Source organism: Oncorhynchus nerka, linkage group LG20 (genome assembly GCF_034236695.1).
Source record: "Oncorhynchus nerka isolate Pitt River linkage group LG20, Oner_Uvic_2.0, whole genome shotgun sequence".
NCBI lineage: Eukaryota > Metazoa > Chordata > Actinopteri > Salmoniformes > Salmonidae > Oncorhynchus > Oncorhynchus nerka.
The window spans coordinates 25,119,023-25,147,012 of NC_088415.1; the positions used below are offsets into that span (position 1 = coordinate 25,119,023).

Here is a 27,990-nt window from a genome sequence, read left to right on the forward strand (position 1 = left end):
GATTACTCCTTCCGGGTAGTGCAGTGGTCTAAGGCACTGCCTCGCAGTGCTAGCTGTGCCATTAGAGATTCTGAGTTCGAGCACACGCTCTGTCGCAGCCGGCCGCGACTGGGAGGTCTATGGGGTGACACACAATTGGCCCATCGTCGTCCGGGTTGGGAAGGTTTGGATGGCAGGGATATCCTTGTCTCATTGTGCACTAGTGACTCCTGTGGTGGGCTGGGCTCAGTGCATGCTGACCAGGTTGCCAGGTGTACGGTGTTTCTACTGACACATTGGTGTGGCTGGCTTCCAGGTTGGATGTGCATTGTGTCAAGAAGCAGTGTGGCTAGGTTGGGTTGTGTTTCGAAGGACGCATGGCTCTTGACCTTCTCCTCTCCTGAGTCTGTACAGGAGTTTCAGTGATGAGACAAGACTGTAACTACTACAAAAAGGAGTAAAAATAAGAATGTGGTAATTGACAGAGTCAAAATCCAGGTTGATGAAGATGGCAGTTATGATATCGTTTAGGACCTTGAGCGTGGCTGAGGGGCCCCCATGACCAGCTCCAAAACCAGATTTCATAGCGGAGAAGGTACGGTGCGATTCGAAATGGTCAGGGATCTGTTTGTTAACTTGGGTTTTGAAGATTTCAGAAAGGCAGGGCAGGATGGATATAGGTCTATAACAGTTTGGTTCTAGTGTCTCCCCCTTTGAAGAGGCCCACGGCAGCTTTCCAGTCTATGGGTATCTCAGACGATACTAGTAATAGGGGTTGCAACAATTTCAGCGGATAATTTTAGGAAGAGAGGGTCCAGATTGTCTAGCTGAGCTGATTTGTAGGGATCTAGATTTTGCAGTTCTTTCAGAACATCAGCTGTCTGGATTTGGGTGAAGGAGAAGCGGGGTGGTTGGGCAAGTTGTTGCAGGGGGTGCTGAGATGTTGGCCAGGGTAGGGGTAGCCAGGTGGAAAGCATGGCCAGCCGTGGAAAAATGCCTATTGAAATGATCGATTATCGTAGATTTATCGGTGGTGACAGTGTTTCCTATCCTCAGTGTAGTGGGCAGCTAGGAGGAGGTGCTCTTATTCTCTATGGACTTTACAGTGTCCCAAAACGTTTTGGAATTAGTGCTACAGGAAGCAAATATCTGTTTGAAAAAGCTAGCCTTAGCTTTCCTAACTGACTGAGTATATTGGTTCCTGATTTCCCTGTGGCATAAGATACTACAAATCAGTCAGATCAAACTCTGAAGTAAAAGTTCAGCAGCTCCTGATGATCATATTCGATTCATTCCTTCCCTCTAACATGCATGAACTGTAGTAGGCCTAGAAACTCACATGTGCGCACGCACACATACTTGCAATCAAACATATCAATGACATACAGGAACCTATCAATTGTGCTCAAACCATCATTCAAAACTGCTGTTCCCCTATTGAGTACCTTGAGAAATGAGATGTCGCTTAGCAATATTCCACACCTTCTAACCACCCTCATCAGAGCAAAAGAGGGGGAGGGAATAGGTGTGTCCAGGTGAAGGTGTAATTACATTTAGCAGACACTCTTTTCCAGAGTGACTTACAGGAGGAGCAAGGGCACATTGACAGATATTTCACCTATTTAGCTCTGGGATTTGAACCAGCAACCTTTCAGTTACTGGCCCAATGCTCTTAACCACTAGGCTAGGCTACCTACCTGATTAACTGAGAAGGGAATAAATGTTCATACAGGGAGACATTTTCATTGGAGAATCACTGAAGAATATGGATATACTCAAAGCCTTGCGTTACAACCTCTTGGTGAGTACAGTGTGTATGTGTAGGGTTGGAATAATCAGTTACCAATTGGTTATTAGTTAGATGGGGCTTTAACCCTGTCACTCAGGCTTAAAGTAAAGTGTACTTCATAAACATTAGACCTTAAATCAAAGTTTTGCAACGGAATGCAGTGGTCAATGATAATGTAACACATGAAAATCCTCTACTGTTCATGTAAGAACAAAGGACTTCCATGGTGTGTTCAGTGTTCCGTGAGAAACAGAAATAGAGGTGGTTGTGTGTTACTTCTTACAGCCATTGCTGTGTATATATAAACACGGCAGTTGCCCTACACAGTGATTGGTGTTTTTTTTTTTTTTAAGATGTCCTTTGACATTGTCGACAATATAGGGTAAGTGCTAGTGTGTAGAAATATATTCCAATGACGTATGATAATATATGCCAATAGCACTGTGTATCATTACCAGAATAAAAGAGCAGTGTGGATGGGAACATATTGTGGGAACATAATATTGTGTTCTGAATGGTTTGTCTCTAGTTACTCACTTTCCAGTATAGTTAATGATGTCAATTCATTATGGAGGGCTGGCAGATATGTCAATTCTATATTAATCAGAACATTTTCTGTGGAAAGAGATGCTATTAGCTGCCATTATTCCAGGGAAAAGAGGGGTGACAGATCAAGGTGATGATAAAGCTGTTATCAGTTCTATTAATGTCGCTATTATGTAAAAGTGATAATGGCTTTCATTTGTTATACAAGACACAGCTTCAATTCCACACTGCTGGGAAATATATATATTATGCAACGATTACTTAATGGATACATCTTTCCCAGAAGTTTCCTTTATAAAACAGTCAAATCTTTGTAGGATATAAAAGGGAAATGGAATAAATACATTATCAATCTGAGAACTTGAAAAATCAAACAACACAATAATGTCACAATGTTGGATTGTTTTTGAGAACACTGTGCATTTGATCACTCCTTCCTATCAGTCCAGAAAGACTATTTCCTTTCTCACACGGCTCCCTGCAGAGAATGGCCTGAGAGTAGAGAAAGAGAGAGCGAAAAAACATTTTTTAAAGAATGACACAACTTGGTTGGCAAACGTTTGTTTCCCCACCTCCGTCTATCTGAGCGCCCAGCCAAGATGACCATATTGTGTTTCTACACAAGCGCAGTTGCTGGCACTGTGACGAGCGAGTCTCTGCGTGGCTTAGTGCCACATAGGCAGCACGTCTGTGCTCCCCTATTCGCAGGTCACCGCATGCAGAAAGACAGCAGGGAGCTGTTTACTGTACAGTCGTGTGGCAACCATTTCATTGATTTATTCTTTTTGGCTGGGACTGGGAGGCAAAGGAATAGTTAGAGAAGAGTTCAGTGCACTTAAACACTTGATACTGTATAGTTATTATGGATTATAACTTGCACACTAACCAAAGTTTTTCTGGTATTTGGAACAATACCAGGCATGTACTCTCATCCCTATGTCAAAATGTGTAGAATATCAGGAAATTTGCTTTAAACGGCAAAATGAGCTTTCAGCCTCATGAAAAAATTGTAGAATAGCATTATAAAACTGCAAATCCTTCTCTCGGCCCCATGGCAAAATGTGTTGAAATGCAGGAAGTTAACTATTTTCCCAAAAAAATCTGTTTGGGGGGGCCCCCTGGAGGTAGGTGCCCCAGGACCCCAAATCCATAATTCCGGCCCTGTGCTTATGGTACACTTTCAAACATCAGAACATAGCTTTTGTCCACCAGAACTGAAGAAGACCATTACCCATAGAGCAAGCTATTGAGGAAAGAATGGACAATCATAAGCCAGTTAACTGACTGTAAGGCTTTGTGTTGGCTATAGATCCATAGGGAAACCATTGCACTGAAGTCCTGATGGATATAGACTGTGAAAGTACACACAGTCACAAACACACACACAAAGCTCAGCACTCTAAAGCTGTGATTGCGTACTGCAGCCTGCCAGATCAGCAGAAGGATGCAAAAAGCCTCTCACTATGGGAACAGAGAAGGCTACCCTCGGGGTTGATGAATGTTCTTTAAGACTGTGAAGTAAAAGAAGCACACAAACACACACACATCCCCACAGACATATACAGAGTGCATGTGTGCACGGGTACACACACACACAAACACAGTAAACACTCCTTTTCTCTCTCTCACACACACACACACACACACACACACACACACACACACACACACACAGTGGACACACACACACACACACTCAGACATGCACACACAGACACAAATCCATTGCTGTCTCCCTACAACAGCCCTTTACAGAATAACAAAGGGTATTAGTGTTGGTTTTAAAACACCTTCGGTTATGGGTGTCGGACAGCCAAAGCCACCAAGCACTTTCCAGAGAGGGATAAAGGAATTGATCAAGAAAAGAGGGAGAGAGAGGAGGGAAACATGTAGCACTGTGCACTCGGTGGAATGCTAGCAGGCTAATTGCTTGGAGACCAAAGTGAGGAGCAGCGATGGAGAAGAAGAGAGAAAGCAACGCAAAATCGATTGTTGGAACTTTGAGTGATGTCTGATGGAACTCTGAGCTGTCTTCCTACTCCTCTCACCAGGTGTGTGTGTGTGTGTGTGTGTGTGTGTGTGTGTGTGTGTGTGTGTGTGTGTGTGTGTGTGTGTGTGTGTGTGTGTGTGTGTGTGTGTGTGTGTGTGTGTGTGTGTGTGTGTGTGTGTGTGTGTGTGTTTGTGTGTGTGTGTGTGTCACACAGGTCAACCGTGTCAGACAGGCCTCACCCTCATTCCAGCGGATCAATAGTAGGGATGAAGAGAATCAGGAAAAAGATTTTGAGATTGTCGAAGTGGACAGTCTTCATACACAAAGACGGTGCCTTTCAGACAGGCAGGATTTAGACTACCTCAGCTCGGAGGACCCAACGAAGCCTGAGCTCACAGACCAAAGCAGCCTCCTTCACATTGGTCAGCTATGTCAGGTATGACTTCCAGCTCTCAAAGACAGTTATGTTTGCCTGCTTCCTAGTGGCCAAATTCAGAAGTTAACCAAATGCAAGTGATACATAACAAAATATGCTTGGTGATTATAACTGCGATGCTTGACTTGAGTACTTAGCTTGACATAAATATGGCTACAACATTGGTTTGGTCAACTGAGCAACTACATGTTAGCATATTAACACTACAAACAATGCCAAACAATATACTAATGATGAGTTCAAGACAACTGAGGACTGAAAAACCTAGGTCAAATTATAATGTCAGTGATCTTTAGGTTGGAAAGTCAAAGCTCTACAAATAGGTTTCTCGAGTTTCCGACTTGGAATTCCTACATAGATGACCGTTCAAAACTAATTCTTCCCAGTCAGTGCTCGTTTTTATCGAGTTTCCACCCACTGGACAAAAACTGGTTGAATCAACATTTCCAAGTAATTTCAACCAAAACATGTAATGTGATAACTGCAAAACTGGTTTGATTTGAAAAATCGTTTTTTACCCAAATGTTGACCTAAATCCAATGACATGGTGCATTTTTTGTTGATTTCACGTTGAATTCAGGTTAGTTGACTTACAACCAAATGGAAATCAAAACTGGAGGTTGAACTGACGTCTGTTCTTAACCACGAGAAGTATGGGTGCTGAGGGTGCTGCAGCACCCCTTAATAATTCAGAATTTAAAAAATTGTGCCTGGCCCTTTAATACTTGGTATGAGTATACCCTTTAATTTCTCTGTATGAGCGGAGAAAAAAAAGTCAACAAACAGCACACCCACCCCTAAACATCTTCCTCCGAACCAGATGAAGCGAGACGGTGGATGGTAATTGGAAGAGCGCGCTTGTTTGAAATGGAAAAGCGGTGTGGTAGCTTTTGATAAAGAAGGACATCAAGACAAAGCAGCTGCTTTATAATTGGGATGCACTGTTGAGCGCTACATCCCGAGGGTACAGAGATTGTGACAGCCAGTTAAATGGCGTCCCTCGAGAAGGCAAGAACAAGATACATATCAGGAGAACTACAGTATTATCATAAGGAGACGTATACTTGGAATATGGAGAAGGAATGGAGGGAAAAAGAGAGGCAGAGGAGGTCTAAAAGAGAGAGGGAGGAAGAGGGTGGGCTTGAGTGCTAAGACTTGAGACTTACTTGTGACTTGTAAAAAAATGACTTGGTCCCACCTCTGAGTGACTGCCAATGTGAACAAGGCTTTAGACTTTTTAATAAGAAATCCAGCCTGGGCCAAGGTTAGACAAGCTCACTCGTTAGCTGATTGTCAGCTATTTAGGCATTTGAGAAATAGATGCACTGCCTCGGTTAAACAGGCCAAATCAAACTACTTCCTCAGTGCTATGACAGACTGTTAGTGATCCCTCTAAATTCTGGAAAACCGTTAATACACTGAAGAGGCTCTACTTCCCTGCCTAAAGCAAGTAGTTTTAGGCTCCTGCATTGTTACAAAAAAAAGTTCAGATTTGTAATGTTTTTAAATCAGCATTTTATCTCAGCTGGTTTCCTATTTGAAAGAAATGGTGGTCATGCTGGTCTTGGCCAGTCAGTTGACTGTTCTTCCCATGTACAGCCTCCAGTTGCCTCGATGGATGATCATTCAACCTCACGTGACTTGGGAAATGGTAGTCAGGGTTTTTCTTTTGGGCAACTCACAGAAACAGAAGTTCTTGCTGCCTTATTAGCTATTGGCACCAAGAGCTTTTGATACTGTTGTGTAGACCATGTTCTTCTGTTGAATAAGCTGTCCTCGATAGGGTTGGGTACTGATGCTTGTCAATGGTTTCATAATTATCTCAATGACACAACTCAGGCCTTCAAGGTAGCTGGGGTCAAATCTGAGTTCCTTGTATTACATAGAGGAGTGACCCAAGGTTCGATACTCGGGCCACTACAGTTTACAATCTATATAAATAACATTGGGAATGCTGTAAAAAAATATATATAAATATATATACACACACATTAAAGTTTGGACACACCTACTCATTCAAGGGTTTTTCTTTATGTTGTTACTATTTTCTACATTGTATCATAATAGTGAAGACATCAAAACTGTGAAATAACAAATATGGAATCATGTAGTAACCAAAAAAGTGTTAAACAAATCAAAATATATTTGAGATTCTTCAAAGTAGCCACCCTTTGCCTTGATAACAGCTTTGCACATTCTTGGCATTCTCTCAACCAGCTTCACCTGGAAGGCTTTTACAACGGTCTTGAAGGAGTTCCCACATATGCTAAGCACTTGTTGGCTGTTTTTACTTCACTCTGAGGTCCAACTCATCCCAAACCATCTCAATTGGGTTGAGGTCGGTGATTGTAGAGGCCAGGTCATCTGATGCAGCACTCCATCACTATACTTCTTGGTCAAATAGCCCTTACACAGCCTGGAGGTATGTTGGGTCATTGTCCTGTTGAAAAACAAATGATAGTCCCACTAAGCGCACACCAGATGGGATTGCGTATCGCTGCAGAATGCTGTGGTAGCCATGCTGGTTAAGTGTGCCTTGAATTCTAAATAAATTACAGACAGTGTCACCAGAAAAGCGCCTCCTCCTCCATGCTTCACAGTGTGAACCACACATGCGGAGATCATCTGTTCACCTACTCTGCGTCTCAGAAAGACACGGTGCTTAGAACCAAAAATGTCAAATTTGGACTCATCAGACCAAAGGATAGATTTCCACCGGTCTAAAGCTTCTTAGGGATAGGGTCTATTTTTCTCCATTTCCGCCTGACTGACATGCCCAATGTAAGCTGCCTGTTACTCAGGCCTAGAAGCCAGGATACGGATATAATTGGTAGCATTGGATAGAAAACACGTTGAGGTTTGTAGAAAGGTTCAAATAATGTATGAGACTATAACACAATTGATATGGCAGGCTAAAAATCCAAAGAAAAACTACCAAGAATTATTATTTTTTTGTTGAGATCCCAGGCTCATATAATGGAAAACTATGAGTCCTATGTAATTCCAGCTCCCAGATTGCAATTCCTATGGCTTCCACTAGATGTCAACAGTCTTTGTTCATTGTTTCAGGCTTGTTTCTTCAAAAATTAGCAAGAATTTTGTGTTTTTGTACAAAGAGTCCTGGTACGATATCAGTCTGTCGGCATGCGACGAAGAGGACGAGCCCTTGCTAATTTACTTTTCTATTGAACATACTTCTTTCCGAATGAAATATTATAGTTTATTTACATTTTAGGATACCTGCGGATTAAATAGAAACGTAGTTTGACTTGTTTGAACAAAGTTTAGAGGTAGCTTTTTGGACTCCTTTGTTTGCAAGTGGATTACTGAAATCGATGGCGCCAACTAAACTGACTTTTTGGAAGATTTTCAAAAGTAAGTGATTTATTTAATCCCTATTTGTGATTTATAAAGCCTGTGCTGGTTGAAAAATATGTTGATGCGGGGCGTCGTCCTCAATCGCATGCTTTTGCTGTAACGTCTATTGTAAATCAGATAATGCAGTTAGAATAACAAGAATTTAAGCTTTTAAATGAATTGAGATACATGTCTGATCATAAATGTTTAATATTACGATTATTTATTTGAATTGAGCGCACTCCAATTTCACAATCTCCTCTGAACAGTTGATGTTGAGATGTGTCTTTTTAATTGAACTCGGTGAAGCATTTATTTGGGCTTCAATCTGAGGTGCAGTTATCCTCTGCAGCATAGGTAACTCTGGGTCTTCCTTTCTTGTGGCGGTCCTCATGAGATCCCGTTTAATCATAGCGCTTGATGGTTTTTGCGACTGCACTTGAAGAAACTTTCAAAGTTCTTGAAATGTTACATGTTGATTGACCTTCATGTCTTAAAGTAATGATGGACTGTCGTTTCTCTGCTTATTTGAGCTGTTCTTGCCATAATATGGACTTGGTCTTTTACCAAATAGGGCTATCTTCTGTATACCACCCCTACCTTGTAAAAACACAACTGACTGGCTCAAATGCATTAAGAAGGAAAGAAATTCCACAAATTCACTTTTAACAAGGCAGACCTGTTAATTGAAATGCTTTCCAGGTAACTACCTCATGAAGCTGTTTGAGAGAATGCCAAGAGTGTGCAAAGCTGTCATCAAGGCAAAGGGTGGCTACTTTGAAGAATCTCAAATATACAATACTTTTTTTTGGTTACAACATGACTCCATATGTGTTATTTCATAGTTTTGATGTCTTCACTATTATTCTACAATGTAAAAAATAGTAAAGGAGAGGGCAACATTTTCTTGTGTTTATCTACAAAGCACTCATGCAGAAACTTCCAATGTATCTATCATCATTCATTCAATTTAGACTTAGAAATGACCTAACTTGGTCTCAGGCTTGGATATCACTGGAGGTCACTTCGGTCTCCACAGAGTTAGAGGTAGCCTAGTGGCAGGTAGGCCTTGTGGTTAGAGGCTAGTGGTTAGAGCGTTTGGCCAGTAACCGAAAGGTTGCTGGATTGAATCCCCGAGCTGTCAAGGTAAAAATCTGTCATTCTGCCCCTGAACAGGCAGTTAACACATTGTTCCGCAGTAGGCCATCATTGTAAATAAGAATTTGTTCTTAACTGACTTGCCTAGTTAAATAAAAAAGAAGCAGATTTGAGTTTTTTTGTGCCCTTTATGTGGAACAAATTCCAGAGCCCTCTGAAATTAGATGTTCTGGTCCCCCTTGGTCAGTTCAGAGTCATGATTGGAGACCTCTATGTTGATGTTTATTTTTCTTTGTTTTGTAATTTTGTATATTGTGTGTGTTTGATGTATTTATGCAGTGCTCATCTGTAAAAGAGATCCTAGTCTCAGTATGACTTCCCTGTCAAAATAAAGCTTAAATAAAAAGTTGTATTATATGGAGGTTGGAACCAATGTCATTATTAATGACGCATTACCACCAAACTCCCATAAACCAGGGGGATTATTTATCAAAGGTGCATGCGCACAAAAAAGACTCTAAACCTTGAGTGCGCCAATTTTCCCGCAAAGGTTGGTATTTATCCATTTTGAATTTGACAGTAAAGTGTGTATCTCCACGCAAATCTCAGACCATACGTAAGCACAACTTCTAGTGGTTGATCAACTGTATTGCAAGCAAATATTGTTATTTTGGGGGAAATTGTGGTGTTAAATGCACAGGAATTATAATCATGGTAGGGTAATAAACATTCAAACGTAGGCCTAATGATAAAACAGATCCATTTGCCATTGGTGAGAAGATTGCATTGCAGGCGTATTGCCTAATATATTTATTTTACTTTTATTATATAGGCCTAAATCATAATAATATTTGCAGAGCATGTGTCTCCTTTTCTGACATGACTGGTTTGTTCCTGCTACACAACAAATACCATTTATCCATCGCTCTTTCAATAGCCAATCATGCTCAAAAGTAAATAGTCCTGTAGTCTATTTAAAATCTGTGCGTCAATCTAAGTAACATAAAAATAAATACGAAATTTGCATTGGCTGCGTCTCGGCCTTCTACATCTGCAGTGGAAGGTGGCCGAGCTACAGGGTGTTTGTCAACCGAGGTAAAGACAGTTTGAAGTTGGATATTCAACACATTCAAACCTCAATAGCTTTCAAACCACTTGAGCCACAGACTCCAAATAAGTGTCATGATGTTGGAAAAAATGCGCACAACATTGCATTTCACGTTTCGGACATTAATTCGCTTTCCAAAGCTAATAAACATGTGGAAATTTGAGCAGCATTTTGTATTCCTAGTTTAATTAGTTAGGGAGTGTAAACAAAGTACACCCTTTGGGTTGTCCATTTTCATCTCACATGTTTATACATTAATTTTTCCAAATTAAATTTTTCAATAGCTCCTTGATCATGTGACCTACTGGACTCAAACAAACTTCAGAATGTCCACGGACTAGCCTTATATATTGCACACTCTTGTTTGAGTACTGTAAAATCACGCAGTGTAACATACATTTTCATAGTTTTACATTTCGATAGCTCATTGGTCATGTCAATTACACACCTAAGAAGTGTGCAGTGGATATACACCCATATTGCATAACCTCTAGTCATATATCTTCTATATTGTTGTACATTAATATTAGTTTAACAATTAGGGGGTTCAGTGGGTTTGCTGGTCAATACATATACTGAACAATGAACCATGGTAATGGTTGCCAGAAAATCAATTAATAAAAATTGAATATTGACAAATTAAACAGATATTGTAGACCTTTAATCTTTTCCAACATGTCAACAGACACTTTACTTCAAATAAGTACAAAACATTTCACAGTGTTAACTTTCTCTTTATCCCTGGTTGATGTACATTTCAGAGCCTCTTCAGTGTGGATGGGGTATAGCATACATTTTCAACAACACAGACAACACTTCCAGTTTGTGTTCTTCACTCTGTTGAACTCTTTTGTCTTCATTCCTAGGCACAGCACATGGAACCACTGTTGGCATGCAAAACATTCAATATAAAACAAAACAAAGCGTAACACGTTATAAGTAATATCTAATATCAATGCAGTATGACGAATTAGCCATCCATTGTGTTATATCATAACTTGTCTTATATGCTGTCACTGTTGGCAAAAGTTTATAAACATGTTAAATAAAGTTACTAGGGCCTCCTGGGTGGCGCAGTGGTCTAAGCCACTGCATCGCAGTGCCAGCTGTGCCACCAGAGATTCTGGATTTGAGTCCAGGCTCTATTGCAGCTGGCTGCGACCGAGAGGCCCATGGGGTGGCGTGCAATTGGCCCAGTGTCGTTAGCGAGGGTTTGGCCGGCAGGGATATCCTTGTCTCTCTAGCGACTCCTGTGGTGGGCTGGGGGCAGTGCACGCTGACCAGGTGTACTCTGTTTCCTCCAACACATTTGTGCGGCTGGCCTCCGGGTTGGATGGGAGTTGTGACAAGAAGCAGTGCGGCTAGGTTGGATTGTGTTTCGGAGGACGCATGGCTCTTGACCTTTGCCCCTCCCGAGTCGGTATGGGAGTTGCAGCGATGAGAAAAGACTGTAACACCTACCAATTGGGGAGAAAAGGGGTAAAAAAAATATATATATTTTTTTTTTAATTAAATGTCAGACCAGACATTTTCAGGATATCCTCAGCCATTTATTTACTCCATGTGTTTTTGTGAAGGTTCTATACCAAAAAAATATATTTATTTATTGAAAATATACCTATCAATCCTGAATTATAAAGACCCCACAGCTGAAGGTGTCCTGCTGCATGGTGTGAATTTATTTCCCCTTCTTTCCACTTTATGTCCACCCAGTCGTCTTTTCCATGGCAGGATCTTCTCATTTTGAAGTATTTTCTTTTTTATGTAAACATAATGGAATTCGGATTAATCATAGGCAAATAGATACACAAATGGATACACCAAAACTGTATGGTGATTTCATTATCACTTTAATCTAGTAGAGGTCATTTCCTTTATGCCCCACACAGCCTAAATTATAGGCCCTGAACCACTTACAGGACAATAATAAAAGTAGCATATAGGATCAAACCCTATCCCAGAGTGAATAAATGTAGAGCATTTGTAGACTTTAAGAAGAAAAAAATATTAAGTGACAGTTTCATCAGTACGTGCTTAAAGAAAGTCATATCACAAAGACCACAGATGACAGTGCCCACCAAGTCTATGACAATAAAGAATGAATTGTAAGCACCAAAGTGTGTTAAAGTGTGTTTGTCAAAATAACATCTGGAAATGTCAGTTGTTGAACATAATGCTTCTATTTGCAATAGCAATTTATGATATATGCAGTTGAGGAATATTCCATGTACCAACACTACATGTAGGACGGACATAAGACATTCCCACATACAGTAAACACATAGAGGCATTTTTCAGCTGTGATTTTACCACAGCACAGAACGTAATACACCCTTACAACAATCTACTTTTTGATCTTCTTGACTTCTTATCTGGTAAAGTGCTACTTTGTGTCAAGAAAAGAGCCCCACTTAGGTGTCAGTGTACTCCAGTAAAAAAGGTCTGGTTTAGATTAAAAACTATTTCCCTGTGTCCCCATTCATATGGGCATTAGAGACTAGTCAGTGGTAGAATTGAGTTGGCACTTTATTGGCCCAAACACCCACAGACCCATAGGGTTGAGGTTACTCATGTACAGTAATTAGTATTTTTTTTGTTTTTGCCTTGACACATTGTGTCTTCTAACTGTCCAAGAATAGGATCCAAAGTGTTAGGAAATATTTGTTTCCACAAATACAAAGGAGGATGTCTGTCCTCATTTTCATCTACAAGTCCATGCTAGGTAAAGCTCCGCCTTATCTCAGTTCACTGGTCACGATGGCAACACCCATCTGTAGCACGCGCTCCAGCAGGTGTATCTCACTGATCATCCCTAAAGCCAACACCTCATTTGGCCGCCTTTCGTTCCAGTACTCTGCTGCCTGTGACTGGAACAAACTGCAAAAATCGCTGAAGTTGGAGACTTTTATCTCCCTCACCAACTTCAAACATCAGCTATCTGAGCAGCTAACCGATCGCTGCAGCTGTACATAGTCTATTGGTAAATAGCCCACCCATTTTCACCTACCTCATTCCCATACTGTTTTTATACTGTTTTTATTTATTTACTTTTCTGCTCTTTTGCACACCAATATCTCTACCTGTACATGACCATCTGATCATTTATCACTCCAGTGTTAATCTGCAAAATTGTAATTATTCGCCTACCTCCTCATGCCTTTTGCACACATTGTATATAGACTCCCCCTTTTTTTCTACTGTGTTATTGACTTGTTAATTGTTTACTCCATGTGTAACTCTGTGTTGTCTGTTCACACTGCTATGCTTTATCTTGGCCAGGTCGCAGTTGCAAATGAGAACTTGTTCTCAACTAGCCTACCTGGTTAAATAAAGGTGAAATAAAAAAATAAAATAAAAATACCTCTGGCATTTTAGTCAGACTGTGTAAAAACTTTATGATGGGGTCAGCAACGGAGTGCCCAGTGACTAAGCACCACAGAGACCAATCAGGAGAGAATGCATACAGGTCAAGGGATGTGTCTGCCTTTTGGATTACTCTCTCTTTGCAGAGAACCCCTGTGGTTCAAGTCAAGAGCTACCCTTCCCTTTTCATTCTGCTCTGCGCATGTCTGAAAGTGACAGAGTCAGCAGCCAAGAGTATTTCACAGTATGTCATAAAAAGTTATTACACTTAGGAATGTATGTAAAATGCTAACATGTATTTGATCCAGTACAATGGAATAACTATAATCCACTAAACATTCTGAACCTTGTTTGAAGTCAGTAGGTCACATGACCAAGGAGCTATTGAAATTAGAAAGTTTATACATTTAATGTAAAAACGTGTGAGATGAAAATGGACAAACTAAAGGGTGTGCAATATAGGAGGGTAGTGGACATTCTGAACCTTGAGGTCGGTAGGTCACATGACCAAGGAGCTATTGAAATTATAAAGATTGAAAAACATTGAATATTAATGTAAAATTGCATGATGAAAATGGACAAACTAAAGGGTGTGCACTGTGTAGGGCCACTGAATGTACATTCTGAACCTTGTTTGAAGTCAGTAGGTCATATGACCAAAGAGCTATTGAAATTAAAAAATGTAAATAAATCATTTAAAATTTGTGCGAGATGTAAATCGACAAAACAAAAATGTGTGCAATGTGTGTCTATCCTATCGGGTTAGCTACAATAAGTCTTGGAAGTTTTAGGAGTAATGGTTAAAGAGCTATTGAAATGTTAAAATTTTGATTTGTCACTATGTTGACGGTCCCTAACTGCTGTTTGTGGACTTAAAGAAAACTTCAGGCGACTATCTGTCGACTATCCAACATGAAACTGTCTTTATCTCGGTTGTTTGTCAGACCATGAGACATCCCAGAAATCGGTCTTCTCACAAAAACGTCTGTAGTGTCCGAACAGTTTGGCCTACAAACTATTATGACCCCACGATGGTGTTTTCCATTTTGCTCAACGACCTCCACAATTGTCATGGGACTCATCTGAAGGTAATCCATACAAACTAATGGAAGTAAGAAGATAGTTTTGTGCCCCCTCTCAATGGCTTAGACTTTTAGAGAGTAAATTATTTAACATCATGTGTAGGCTACAGTGTTGTTGTGAAATAGTAGCGCTACATGGCCTATTTAATCTCATAGCCTATTATACCAAGGCAGGAGATAGAAACAGTCATGTGTTGGGTCATGTTGCATGTGACAGATTTTTCCAATAATTTGTTTACCCGCACACAAATCCTAGAATCTCCACCAAACCAGAATTAAGTGAAAAATGTAAACAAGGTTGATAAAGAGGCCCTGACACCCAGGGACAGGGCACCACACACCAGCGAGGTGATTGGCAAAAATACGGGAGCAACGATTGGCTGACTGGCTTGTCAATAAATACCCTGATGCAGCCTTTTTTGCATAGATTGGTCAGGTTATATACCATGAAAGCAATAGCGTGTGATTGCAGCCCACAATTCGAGGCCTTCCTGCATGTGGGCATTCTGAGCATCCCATTGGTTCCTGCACTAATAGAAGTTCAGGAATGCCCACATGCAGGTGTAGCAATATTGATGTTACACAGGAAACAGAAACCACTTGTTCACTTACCTACTTCATGTACTGTAGCTGGTTGACAACATGCTCAGTAAAGTTTGCCTAACTATACTGAACAAAAATGCAACAATTTCTAAGATTTTACTGAGTTACAGTTCATATAAGAAAATAAGTCAATTTAAAAATTCATTAGGCCCTAATCTATGGATTTCACATAACTGGTCACAGATACCTTGTCACAGTATCTTGTCACAGTATCTCTTGTGCATTCAAATTGCCATTGATAAAATGCAATTGTGTTCGTTGTCCGTAGCTTATGCCTGCCCATAACATAACCCCATCACCACCATGGGTCAGTCTGTTGATATCAGGTACTGCTCACCCACACCACGCCATACATGTGAGGCTGGTTGGATGTACTGCCAAATTCTCTAAAGCGACGTTGGAGATGGCTTATGGTAGAGAAATTAACATTAAATTATCTGACAAGTGCTCTGGTGGACATTCCAGTAGTCAGCATGCCAATTGCATCTCCCTCAATTTGAGACATCTGTGGCATTGTGTGTTGTGACAAAACTGCGCATTTTAGTGGCCTTTTATTAGGGGCGGCAGGGTAGCATAGTGGTTAGAGTGTTGGACTGGTAACCGAAAGGCTGCAAGTTCAAATCCCTGAGCTGACAAGTTACAAATCTGTCGTTCTGCCCCTGAACAGGCAGTTAACCCACTGTTCCTAGGCTGTCATTGAAAATAAAAATTTGTTCTTAACTGACTTGCCTATAAAGGTTAAAAAATAATAATAATAAAATCCCCAGCACAAGATGTGCCTGTGTAATGATCATGCTGTTTAATCAGCTACTTGATATGCCACACCTGTCAGGTGGATGGATTATATTGGCAAAGGAGAAATGCTCACTAACAGGGATGTAAGCAAATTTGTGCACAAAATTAGAGATATAAAAGCTTTTTGTGCGTTCTGGGATCTATAATTTCAGCTCTTGAAACATGGGACCGACACTTTACATGTTGTGTGTATATTTTTGTTTTAATGTATATATCTATATATCTTTAATGTATATATCTGTCACGATTAGAAAACCAAGCATATTGAAACAGCAGGACGCCCCGAAATGCAGGCTGCAGTTGCACCATTCTCCGTTAAATCAATGCATCACATGTACAGTGGTAAATTATTGCTGTGCTAAATATGCTCCCTATACAAGTCATGATAAATTTTCACATGAATATCAGTGATACAAATAGCAATGTCACAGTGTAATTCCCTGTGGTTTCCAGCTAAATGAGCATCTTCCTGCCCGGCTAGAGCAGTGCCCCTGGTCTCTGGTTTACAGCACCCAGAGACACGGCACCAGCCTGGGCACTCTGTACAAGAGCATGGGGGGCATGGACTGCAGCACCAGTACCCTCACTGTCATCAGAGACAACTGTGGACAGGTGAGGAGAAGCTGAGGCCTTTTACTTGCCTAAACCAAGTTTTCCCACCTATGCCATAAGGCTGTCTGGGATTTTTATCCCTTGCTCTGTAACTCTATTTCTTTGTCCTAGGTGTTTGGTGCATTTTGTCCTACTACTCTTCGAATCAGTCTGTCATACTATGGAACAGGACACACATTCCTCTTCTCCTTCTCTCCACAACTCCAGGTGAGATATCCCCATGTCGAGTCTCAGTATCACTGGTTTAGGGCTGGATTCAATCTAACCTAAATTACCAATACTGTATTACTGCATAATGAGTGTTGCTGTTTCCAAACAACAACTGACAACAAGCTATGATCATTGTTTATTTTACAGGTTTATGAATGGAAGTTTAGTAACTCCTTCTTTGTGAAGGGAAGTCGAGACTACCTGGCATTTGGTGGAGGAGGGTAAGTGAAAATAGGTCCGCTATCATTAATAAACTATAACTACTAACTGGACAAAAACTGGTTGAATCACCATTGTTTCCACGTCATTTCAACAACAAAAAATCTATGTTTATGACGTTGAATTAACGTGGAAAACCGATTTGATTTGAATTTAAAAAATCATTGACTAAAGGACATTGTCTTTGTAACCTAAATCCAATGACATGGTGAATTTTTCTGTTGTTGATGATTTCACGTTGAAGTCTCATTAGTTGGCAACTCATGTAAATCAAAACTGGACTTTGAAATGACGTCTGTGCCCAGTGGGTAGGGCCCTGTGTTTTGCTTAATCATGTCACATGACCTGGATTTGAACCTTTAAATGAAAGCTTTTTCATAAAACTGTCCTCTTTTATTTTGATGTCAGATGGTCCAGTACCATCCTCAGACAATTGCTTTCAGTCTAATTCTGATTTCTGGAATAGGTGTCAAATAAATGTTAAAATCCTGATCATGTGACATAATTAACCAAAACCCAGGACCCTAACTATAATTCAACAAAATATGGAAGTAACTAGTGGTCTAAAGGAGTGCTTGAAAGTTGAGGAATTATGCTCTCTTTTGTTTCTCTCCTCCTCCCCCTTCTCCTGCTCTATCATGCTCTCAGGGGTCTCTTTGGCCTGTGGTTAGACGATGGCCTGATCCGTGGGCAGAGCCAGAGGTGTGACACATTTGACAATGACGTGTTGTCCTCCTCTGACGACTTCCTAATCAACGACCTGGAGGTTTGGGCCATCTCCTGAGACAAGGGACTGCATGCTACTGCTTACTTAAATGTTATACAACGATTGTGACAGTGGATGGAATTGAAAAAGACTGTACCTCTCATCTAATGATCCAAAGCGTGGCTCCCTGTGCAAGGTGATTCAACTCCGTCACCTCAATATTTTCCATTACAAACAGATAAGGCCCCTAACTCACCAGCTTTAGAAGCATTGGGAAAACAGAAATAGAGTACTACTGGCCTCTGGTGTTCAATGATTTAGACCGTGTGTAATAATCACTCCTCTCTGTTGGCCTTATTTTCTGCTTGGTATGTCTGTATCATTCTGTGGAGATTTGGATTACTTCAGAAATATTCTGCTGGGAGTTAAACAATTAAAGGACAGTCAGATTAGCACAGTTGACTGGTCAATCTCAATCAATAACACATGAGAGAAGTTGTCTTTATTGGCAAAGTGCCCAGTGACCGTTGATTTACAACTCTAGAGGGCGCCCTTGTCACAGAGCTCCTTTGTCTTGCTCTCTCTCGCTCTGTTTTGCTCTCTCGCTCTCGTTCTATACATTACCTTCAGAAAGTATTTACACCCTTTGACTTTTTCCACATTTGTGTTACAGCCTGAATTTAGAATTGATTAAAAAAAAAAAAAAATTAAATGTCACCAGCCTACATATAATACCGCATAATGTCAAAGTGCAATTATGCTTTTTGATTTCTTTTGATAAATTACTTACAAATGTAAAGCTGAAATGTCTTGAGTCAATAAGTATTCAAGCCTTTTATGGCAAGCCTAAATAAGTTCAAGAGTAGAAATGTGCTTAATAAGTCACATAAATTGCATGGAGTCTTTCTGTGTGCAATAATGTTTAACATTTTTGAATGACATCCTCATCTCTGTACCCCACCTATACAATTATCTGTAAGGTCCCTCAATCGAGCAGTGAATTTCAAACAGATTCAACCACAAAGACCAGGTACTAAATGGGTTTTTTAAACAGACATTGAATAATATTTTGAGCACGTGTCAAACTCGTTCCACTGAGAATTGAGTGTCTGCGGGTTTTCGCTCCTCTCTTGTCTAGGTTTAAATTTTAAACAAAAACCAGCAGACACTAGGCCCTCCATGGAATGAGTTTGACACCCCTACCTTTGAGCATGGTGAAGTTATTAATTACATTTTGAATGGTCTATCGATACACCCAGTCACAAAGATACAGCAGTCCTTCCTAACTCAGATTCTGGAGAGGAAGGAAACCGGTCAGGGATTTCACCATGAGTCCAATGGTGACTTTAAAACAGTTAGAGTTGAATGGCTGTGAAAGAAGAAAATGGAGGATGGTTCAACAACATTGTACTCCACAATACTAACCTAATTGACAGAGTGAAAAGAAGGAAGCCTGTACAGAATAAAAATATTCCAAAACATGTGTTTGCAACAAGGCACTAAATTAATACTGCAAAAATTGTGGGAAAGCATGTGGTGGTTAATTTCTTTATCAAATGAGGAGACAAACTTATCACATAATACATCTTTATTCACTTATTAATAAGGGAGCAGGTCAATACTAAACACAAAGTGAATCGATTGAGAGCTCTACGATAATGATGGCTGGACGACAAATCACCCTCAGATGATTTGTTGAGAGCCCTGAGACAAATAGACAAAGGTCTTATAGCCAAGATACCTCCCCTTCAGTCTACATGACAAACAACTTATGTATGGAATGGGTCACAGGGTTAAGATTTGAATGAAAGATACTTATTCACAGCAGACAATATCTGCTGTAAAAACTGTTCTCATTGTGTATAAACCAGGTTCTGGTTGTTAGGGTTTTCTTCCGGTGAAGGAGAGGACCAAAATGCAGCATGGTTATCTTCATACATCTTTAATAAAGATAATGACGACCAATACAAAACGTGACAAACCAAAACAGCCCTATCTGGTGCAAACAAACACAGAGACAGGAACAATCACCCACAAAACCCAACACAAAACAGGCTACCTAAATATGGCTCCCAATCAGAGACAATGACTAACACCTGCCTCTGATTGAGAACCGTATCAGGCCCAAACACAGAAACAGACAAACAAGACATCCAACATAGAATGCCCACTCAGATCACACCCTGACCAAACAAAACATAGAACATACAAAGCAAACTATGGTCAGGGTGTGACACTGGTCCTGGAGTCATCTCTCTCTGATACCTTATAAAACAGAAACATTAACTCATGCTCTGGAATGCGTATTACCCAAAGACATCGTAAATCTCCTGTCAGTGTTAAATCTCCCAGAGGCCCACTTTCAGTTCACACAGACACAATATAATTATAAGAACCCTCTTCTGTTGCATAAAACAACCATTTGATGGAATAAAAGTATTATAACAATCTTGTAATTGCTCTCACAAGCAATTCACTTTTTGCCCTGAATACAAGATGTTATGTTTGGAGAAAATCCAATGCAACACAATGTACCAGTCTCTATATTTTCAAGCATAGTGGTGGCTGCATCATGTTATGGGTATGATTGTAATCTTTGAGGACTGGGGAACTTTTCATGATAAAGAAACAGAATGGAGCCAAGTACAGGCAAAATCTTAGAGGAAAACCTGGTTCAGTCTGCTTTCCACCAGACACTGGGAGATTAATTCACCTTTTAAGGACAATAACCTAAAACACAAGGCCAAATCTACACTGGAGTTGCTTACCAAGAAGACAGTGAATGTTCCTGAGTGACTGAAGCAGATTTAAGTAAAAACTATGGCAAGACCTGAAAATGGATGTCTAGCAATGATCAACAACCAGGGCTTGAAGAATTTGGAAAATAATAATGGGCAAATGTTGCACAATCCATGTGTGGAAAGCTCTTAGACTTACCTAGAGACTCACAGCTGTAATCGCTGCCAAAGGTGGTTCAAACATGTATTGACTCAGGGGCTTAAATACTTATCTAATCAAAACATATTTGTGTTTTATTATTTAAAAAAATGTTTTTTATAAATGTTAAAATTTGAATTAAATCCATTTTAATCCCACTTTGTAACATAACAAAATGTGGAAAAAGTCAAGGGATGTGAATCATTTCTGAAGGTACTAAACAGTGCATTCTGAAAGTTTCCAGACCCGTTCACTTTTTCCACATTTTGTTACATTACAGCATTAGTTACATTTGTTACATTTTTTCCCCTCATCAATCTACACACAATATACCATAACGACAAAGCAAAAAATGGTTTTGAGAATTTTTTGCAAATGTATTACAAATAAAAAACAGAAATACCTTATTTGCACAAGTATTAAGACTCTTTGCTATGAGACTCGAAATTGAGCTCAGGTGCAATCTGTTTCCATTGATCATCCTTGATGTTTCTACAACTTGATTAGAGTCAACCTGTGGTAAACTTAACATGATTTGGAAAGGCACACACCGGTCTGTATAAGGTCCAACAGTTGATAGTGTACAAAAACCAAGCCCTGAGTTCGAAGGAATTGTCCGTAGAGCTCCGAGACAGGATTGTGTCGAGGCACAGATCAGGGGAAGGGTACCAAAAAATATCTGCAGCATTGAAGGTCCCCAAGAACACAGTGGCCTCCATCATTCTCAAATGGAAGAAGATTGGAACCACCAAGACTCTTCGTAGAGCTGTCCGCCTGGCCTAACTGAGCAATCGGGGGAGAAGGGCCTTGGTCAGGGAGGTGACCAAGAACCTGATGGTCACTCTGACAGAGCTCCAGAGTTCCTCTTTGTAGATGGGAGAACCTTCCATAGTGAAGTGGCCAGACGTAAGCCACTCCTCAGTAAAGGGCACATGACAGCCCACTTAGAGTTTGCCAAAAGGCTACTAAAGGACTCAGACCATGAGAAACAAGATTCTCTGGTCTGATGAATCTAAGATTTAACTTTTGGCCTGAATACCAAGCATCACGTCTGGAGGAAACCTGGTACCATCCGCACGGTGAAGCATGGTGGTGGCAGTATCATGCAGTGGGGATGTTTTTCAGAGGCAGAGACTAGTCAGGATCAAGGGAAAGATTAATGGAGTCAGGATCGAGGGAAAGATGAAGGGAGCAAAGTACAGAAAGATCCTTGATGAAAACCTGCTCCAGAGCGCTCAGAATCGCAGACTGGGGCGAAGATTCACCTTCTAACAAGACAACGACCCTAAGCACACAGCCAAGATAATGCAGGAGTGGCTTTGGGACAAGTCTGAATGTCCTTGAGTGGCTCAGCCAGAGCCCAGACTTTTACCTGATCAAACATCTCTGGAGAGACCTGAAAATAGCTGTGCAGCAATGCTCCCCATCCAACCTGACAGAGCTTGAGAGGATCTGCAGAGAAGAATGGGAGAAACTCCCCAAATACAGGTGTGCCAAACTTCTAGTGTCATACCAAAGAATACTGGAATCTGTAAGTGCAAAGTACTGAGTAATGGTTCTGAATACTTATGTAAATGCTATATACACTGCTCAAAAAAATAAAGGGAACACTTAAACAACACAATGTAACTCCAAGTCAATCACACTTCTGTGAATCAAACTGTCCACTTAGGAAGCAACACTGATTGACAATACATTTCACATGCTGTTGTGCAAATGGAATAGACAACAGGTGGAAATTATAGGCAATTAGCAAGACACCCCCAATAAAGGAGTGGTTCTCAGTTCCTATGCTTCCTGGCTGATGTTTTGGTCACTTTTGAATGCTGGCGGTGCTGTCACTCTAGTGGTAGCATGAGTGGCTCAGGTAGTGCAGCTCATCCAGGATGGCACATGGTTGATGTGCCATCCTGGATGAGCTGCACTACCTGAGCCATTTGTGTGGTTTGTAGACTCCGTCTCATGCTGTGGCAAGAAGGTTTGCTGTGTCTGTCAGCGTAGTGTCCAGAGCATGGAGGCGCTACCAGGAGACAGGCCAGTACATCAGGAGACGTGGAGGAGGCCGTAGGAGGGCAACAACCCAGCAGCAGGACCGCTACCTCCACCTTTGTGCAAGGAGGAGCAGGAGGAGCACTGCCAGAGCCCTGCAAAATGACCTCCAGCAGGCCACAGGCCGCATGTGTCTGCTCAAACGGTCAGAAACAGACTCCATGAGGGTGGTATGAGGGCCCGACGTCCACAGGTGGTGGTCTTGCTTACGTTTGGCATTTGCCAGAGAACACCAAGATTGGCAAATTTGCCACTGGCACCCTGTGCTCTTCACAGATGAAAGCAGGTTCACACTGAGCACATGTGACAGACGTGACAGAGTCTGGAGATGCCGTGGAGAACGTTCTGCTGCCTGCAACATCCTCCAGACCGGTTTGGCGGTGGGTCAGTCATGGTGTGGGGTGGCATTTCTTTGGGGGGCCGCACAGCCCTCCATGTGCTCGCCAGAGGTAGCCTGACTGCCATTAGGTACCGAGATGAGATCCTCAGACCCCTTGTGAGACCAAATGCTGGTGCGGTTGGCCCTGGGTTCCTCCTAATGCAAGACAATGCTAGACCTCATGTGGCTGGAGTGTGTCTGCAGTTCCTGCAAGAGGAAGGCATTGATGTTATGGACTGGCCCGCCCGTTCCCCAGACCTGAATCCAATTGAGCACATCTGGGACATCATGTCTCACTCCATCTACCAACTGGTCTGTTGCACCACAGACTGTCCAGGAGTTGGCGGATGCTTTAGTCCAGGTCTGGGAGGAGATCCCTCAGGAGACCATCCGCCACCTCATCAGGAGCTTGCCCAGGCGTTGTAGGGAGGTCATACAGGCACATGGAGGCCACACACACTACTGAGCCTCATTTTGACTTGTTTTAAGGACATTACATCAAAGTTGGATCAGCCTGTAGTGTGGTTTTCCACTTTCATTTTGAGTGTGACTCCAAATCCAGACCTCCATGGGTTGATACATTTGATTTCCATTGATAATTTGTGTGTGATTTTGTTGTCAGCACATTCAACTATGTAAAGAAAAAAGTATTTAATAAGAATATTTCATTCATTCAGATCTAGGATGTGTTATTTTAGTGGTCCCTTTATTTTTTTGAGCAGTGTATTTTCAAAAATGTCTAAACCTGTTTTTGCTTTGTCATTATGGGGTATTATGTATAGATTGATAAGGGATTTTTTAAAACCCATTTTAGAATAAAGATGGAACAACAGGTGTCTGAATACTTTCCAAATCTACAGTATATGCACGGCCCTCAAGCCAATAAATCATCAAGGCCATTAATACAGTATCTTTCTAAAATATCTTATTGAGATGATCTCTTTCTGACTCTCTTTCATCCTAACTTTTTCTGTGAAGTGAGAGAATCAATAGCATCTGGTAATTGACTTCATGCACAGAGCGTCTTATTCAGCACAAATGGGAAGTCCATGGAGAATCAGTTTTCTTGTTAGTCACATTTAAATGCATTTTTTTTTAGCCATGATAAACTGTTCGACCATTGTGTGTGTGTGTGTGTGTGTGTGTGAAACTACACATGACCTTCAAGCAGTCAACTGGTCTCAGTGTTGGTTCTGGGAGCATGTTATCTCTATTAGAGATAGACAGCTAGTTGTAGAGTTTATTATATAGAAATGTTAAGGGATTGGGTGAAAAACATTGAAAATATGCATTCTTTTCATTTTGTTTATGATTTCTTCTCATCTTATCCAAGCTGTATCACATCCGGAAGTGATTGGGAGTCCTATAGGGCGGCGCACAATTGGCCCAGTGTCACCCGGGTTTGGCCGGGGTAAGCCGTCAAATGTAAATAAGAACTGACTTCCCTAGTTAAATTTTAAAAATATGTTAGAATATTTTGTCAACATCAAGACAGGGCTTCCCAAGATTAAAAACCAAACCTGATGTAAATTTCAATGACAGTTGCAAGAAAAACAAGATTTGTCTCATCTGAAAACATAATGTGGTTTAAAGGCCCATGGAGCCTGGAAATAAATAGGCTTTACATATTTCTGAAAGGTCTTGCTACATGTCAGGCATGTGCTACATCCATAACATGTAAATCAACACATAGAAGGAAAACTGTCTCTGTGCATGTGTTGTGCATTAGTACAGGGAAATGTATGCGGGGTTGTTTTTAACCTCCTGCTATAAGGACAAGTAATATGATGATTCATATATGTCATTGATATGGTTAATTAAAGGCCATTGCTACCATATTCACGTTCCTATCTATTCATCTCCTCATTAAAACATCATTCCATTAAAGGCATGCAATATGAAGTACTTTCCACAGAATCCGCAGCAACCATCACACTGAGGACCTGCTTTACTCGTGTATGTGTGTGTGTGTGTGTGTACTTAAAAAACAATCATAATACCCAAATATCTATAGTGATAGTCATTTGCATCATTACATTTTTGTTAATATAATTATCATGCCATGTGTATCATCTCAATCATGCATCTCCACTCTTATTTGCATGCAAAAAAATCTATAATGCAGATAATAATAAACTATCTAGGAGGAAAAAAATATTGGGGAAAAAACAAACAACTCACAGAGTATTACAATAATAAGTGAATTGATTCACAAGGTACATCGCCAGCGGCTATAATGCAAAAACAACTTAAATTCATCCTGTATAAATACAGCATTGTAATCATTTCATTAGGGAAAATAGGTTCTAAAATTCCTGTTATAAAACAGATTCTCTTGCCTCTGCCAATACTTTACACCAATTTATTTCTAATCGAGTGTGTGCATCTACAGTGTACTACAACACCTTGCCTATGTAGTGTATAAAAATATGTATAAAATACTTTATTAATCCAACCGTTACAAACAAAGATTCTGTCCCATGTGGTGCTACACTGACTTCCTCCGGCAGTAGGGGTACTCCCTGAAGTTGTGCCCAAGCGAGAGTGTGCTCCCTGGGGACGAGAGTCCTGTGTTGTCTCTGGGGCTCCAGCTCTGGATCCTGTAAGAGATGGAGTTGCAGTAGACCGAGTTAATGTTGCACCCAGGGTGCTCCCTGTGGGAATGCAGGGGGCTCTCACACACCTCCAGACGGTAGCACATACAGGAACACAAGGAGCCCAGGGGAGACTCTGGCCTTCGTCTGCCAGTGCCATGCAGCTGTAAATGCAGCCTCTGCCTGCAGGGGGCACCCCTGGCCCTGTCCCTATCCTCCTGCTCCTCTGCTGGGGAGGAGATGAGGTTGGTGCGGCTAGTGCCCTCCTCCATGGGCAGGGAAAGATTGATGTGACTGCGGCTCTGCCCCATCCTGTCCCTCTCCCTGACCCTAAGCACTCCTCTGCCCTGCCCTGGTCCTCCTCCTCCTCCATGGAGCCCCATGGTCAGCAGGCCCCTCTCCCTCTTGATGGAGGCCCTCTCCTGGGCGTCCCTCCTCTCGTCCTCTGTGTTCATGGTGAGGAAGCGCAGCACTACCAGGTTGAGGAAGGCTCCTATTACTGTCAGTCCAACCAGGATGTACATGAAGCTGAAGGCCACATAGGGTGTCTTCTCCTGGAGGTCCTCCTTCTTCTGCAGGGCCACAAAGTCCCCAAACCCAATGGTGGTGAGCGTGATAAAGCAGTAGTAGTAGGCATGGAAGAAGGTCCAGGCCTCATAGTGGGAGAAGGCTGCTGCCCCAACACACAGGGTGCCGATGCAGGACAGGAAGCCTACCAAGACCATGTTCTCCATGGACACCTCAGTCCTCCGTAACCCTAGGCACTGCTTGACCCTGCGCAGGAGATAGCAGACAAACGTGTTCATCCTCTCGCCCAGGCTCTGGAACATGACCAGGGTGAGTGGGATGCCCAGCACGGCATAGAACATGCAAAAGACCTTCCCTGAATCTGTGCCTGGAGCTGCATGGCCATAGCCTGTGGAGATAGATGGCCACCCAGAGGAACACCGTTACTCTTTACTGTGTGTTATTGTAGACTAATAATGATGCTGTTGAAGCCAATGGTTAAGGGATGCCGAGAATAAGGAATAACATGCTACGATATTCGGTATAGATGTGCAATGTATTAAATTAGACTTTACAATAGGCAAATGGCTGACTCTTCTGTACAGTATTCTATTTGCCGATGCAGAACACTGCAGAGACACTGTATTATAAAACCATTTCCTGACACCTGTAACACTTAAACTCAGCCATGACAAAAGTAGCCTAAAGGAAGCTAGCAAAACTTGCCAATGGTGGTGATGACCGTGATGGCAAAGTAAAAAGACCCGGCGAATTTCCACTGTCTCCCGGCGCGGTGGGGATCCGCTTGCAGCACCACCCGCTCGATCTCCCGGTAGTCGTCCTCGGAGAAGCGGTACTTCTTCTTCATCTCAGTGCGCTTCAGCTCAAGGATGCGTCGGCGGGAGCTCTCCGTCTCGGATTCCAGTGCGTCGAACACCGCAGCGCCCACCAGCAGGTAGGAGAACATGCAGAGGATAAGAGACAGGGTCCGCACATTTTGCTTCTTCATCTTCAAGCCCCCGGGGCGGAGAAACTCTTACAGGTGGGAGTGGTGCTCACTGTGGTTTAGCTCTCGCCTTTCTGGCTGTGGCGTAGAATCAATCCAACAGCAGGTGTAGCGTGGGGAGGAGGTGCACACAGATAAAATAGGAAGTGTATGGAAGGTTTCAAATGTAGGCAACGTTGGGTTCTTTTCCCCTTCCAAAAAACGTGCGCTTACATTTCGATTATTCCCTCAATAAAAATTTCCAGCACTGAGTCTATAGAGTTTCTAAAAAATTCAATCACCATATCTTCCATGTATATTGTAGAATGTTGAGAGATAATCATTGTCCTCGAGATGATTGAGATCCAACGCATTCTGTCCAAAAGATACGTTCCTCCAGCGTTTGCATCTAGTTTGTGCATGCGTGATATGAGAGCCTATAGGCTAGATTAAAAAATGTCTGACTTTATTATTCTACAAAATGCATAGGTTACTGTTGCGCCTGGTTTTCTATTGGAGTATCCAAACCTACTCACATTCAACAAGTGTCCCAACACAACCCTATAAGCCCACTTAATAAAACATTACATAAATCCCCAAGCGCCCACGGAATGTAAAAAAGCGAAGTCAATGCGCGACCACATGG

At 41.6% G+C, this 27,990-nt stretch overlaps 2 protein-coding genes across 3 annotated transcripts; one reads left to right on the forward strand and one right to left on the reverse strand.

Annotated features, from left to right (window-relative positions):
• Positions 1 to 1,548: 1,548 nt before the first annotated feature.
• Positions 1,549 to 19,356, forward strand: LOC115102125 (TLD domain-containing protein 2-like). 2 transcript variants are annotated; one of them, XM_029621724.2, is made up of 6 exons: positions 1,549 to 1,780; positions 4,519 to 4,740; positions 16,600 to 16,758; positions 16,870 to 16,965; positions 17,116 to 17,189; positions 17,836 to 19,356. In XM_029621724.2, the coding sequence occupies exons 1-6, from the start codon at positions 1,700 to 1,702 to the stop codon at positions 17,969 to 17,971; spliced, it is 768 nt and encodes a 255-aa protein (XP_029477584.1). In that variant the 5' UTR covers positions 1,549 to 1,699; the 3' UTR covers positions 17,972 to 19,356. The 2 variants fall into 2 exon arrangements, with proteins under 2 accessions (XP_029477584.1, XP_029477585.1); XM_029621725.2 differs by lacking the exon at positions 4,519 to 4,740.
• Positions 19,357 to 25,746: 6,390 nt separating this feature from the next.
• LOC115101867 (potassium channel subfamily K member 15-like) lies at positions 25,747 to 27,368 on the reverse strand. The gene is made up of 2 exons (XM_029621335.2): positions 27,086 to 27,368; positions 25,747 to 26,768 (listed from the first exon to the last, which is right to left on the reverse strand). The coding sequence occupies exons 1-2, from the start codon at positions 27,366 to 27,368 to the stop codon at positions 25,747 to 25,749; spliced, it is 1,305 nt and encodes a 434-aa protein (XP_029477195.1).
• Positions 27,369 to 27,990: the final 622 nt, after the last annotated feature.

Excerpts from the sequence above, each read along its gene's own strand:
- LOC115101867 (XM_029621335.2), bottom strand. The coding sequence starts at position 27,368 with ATGAAGAAGCAAAATGTGCGGACCCTGTCTCTTATCCTCTGCATGTTC. Across the intron at positions 26,769-27,085 it reads CACGGTCATCACCACCATTG|GCTATGGCCATGCAGCTCCA; the intron begins GCAAGTTTTGCT and ends CTATCTCCACAG.
- LOC115102125 (XM_029621724.2), top strand. The coding sequence starts at position 1,700 with ATGTTCATACAGGGAGACATTTTCATTGGAGAATCACTGAAGAATATG. Across the intron at positions 4,741-16,599 it reads ACATTGGTCAGCTATGTCAG|CTAAATGAGCATCTTCCTGC; the intron begins GTATGACTTCCA and ends TGTGGTTTCCAG. Across the intron at positions 17,190-17,835 it reads CTGGCATTTGGTGGAGGAGG|GGGTCTCTTTGGCCTGTGGT; the intron begins GTAAGTGAAAAT and ends TCATGCTCTCAG.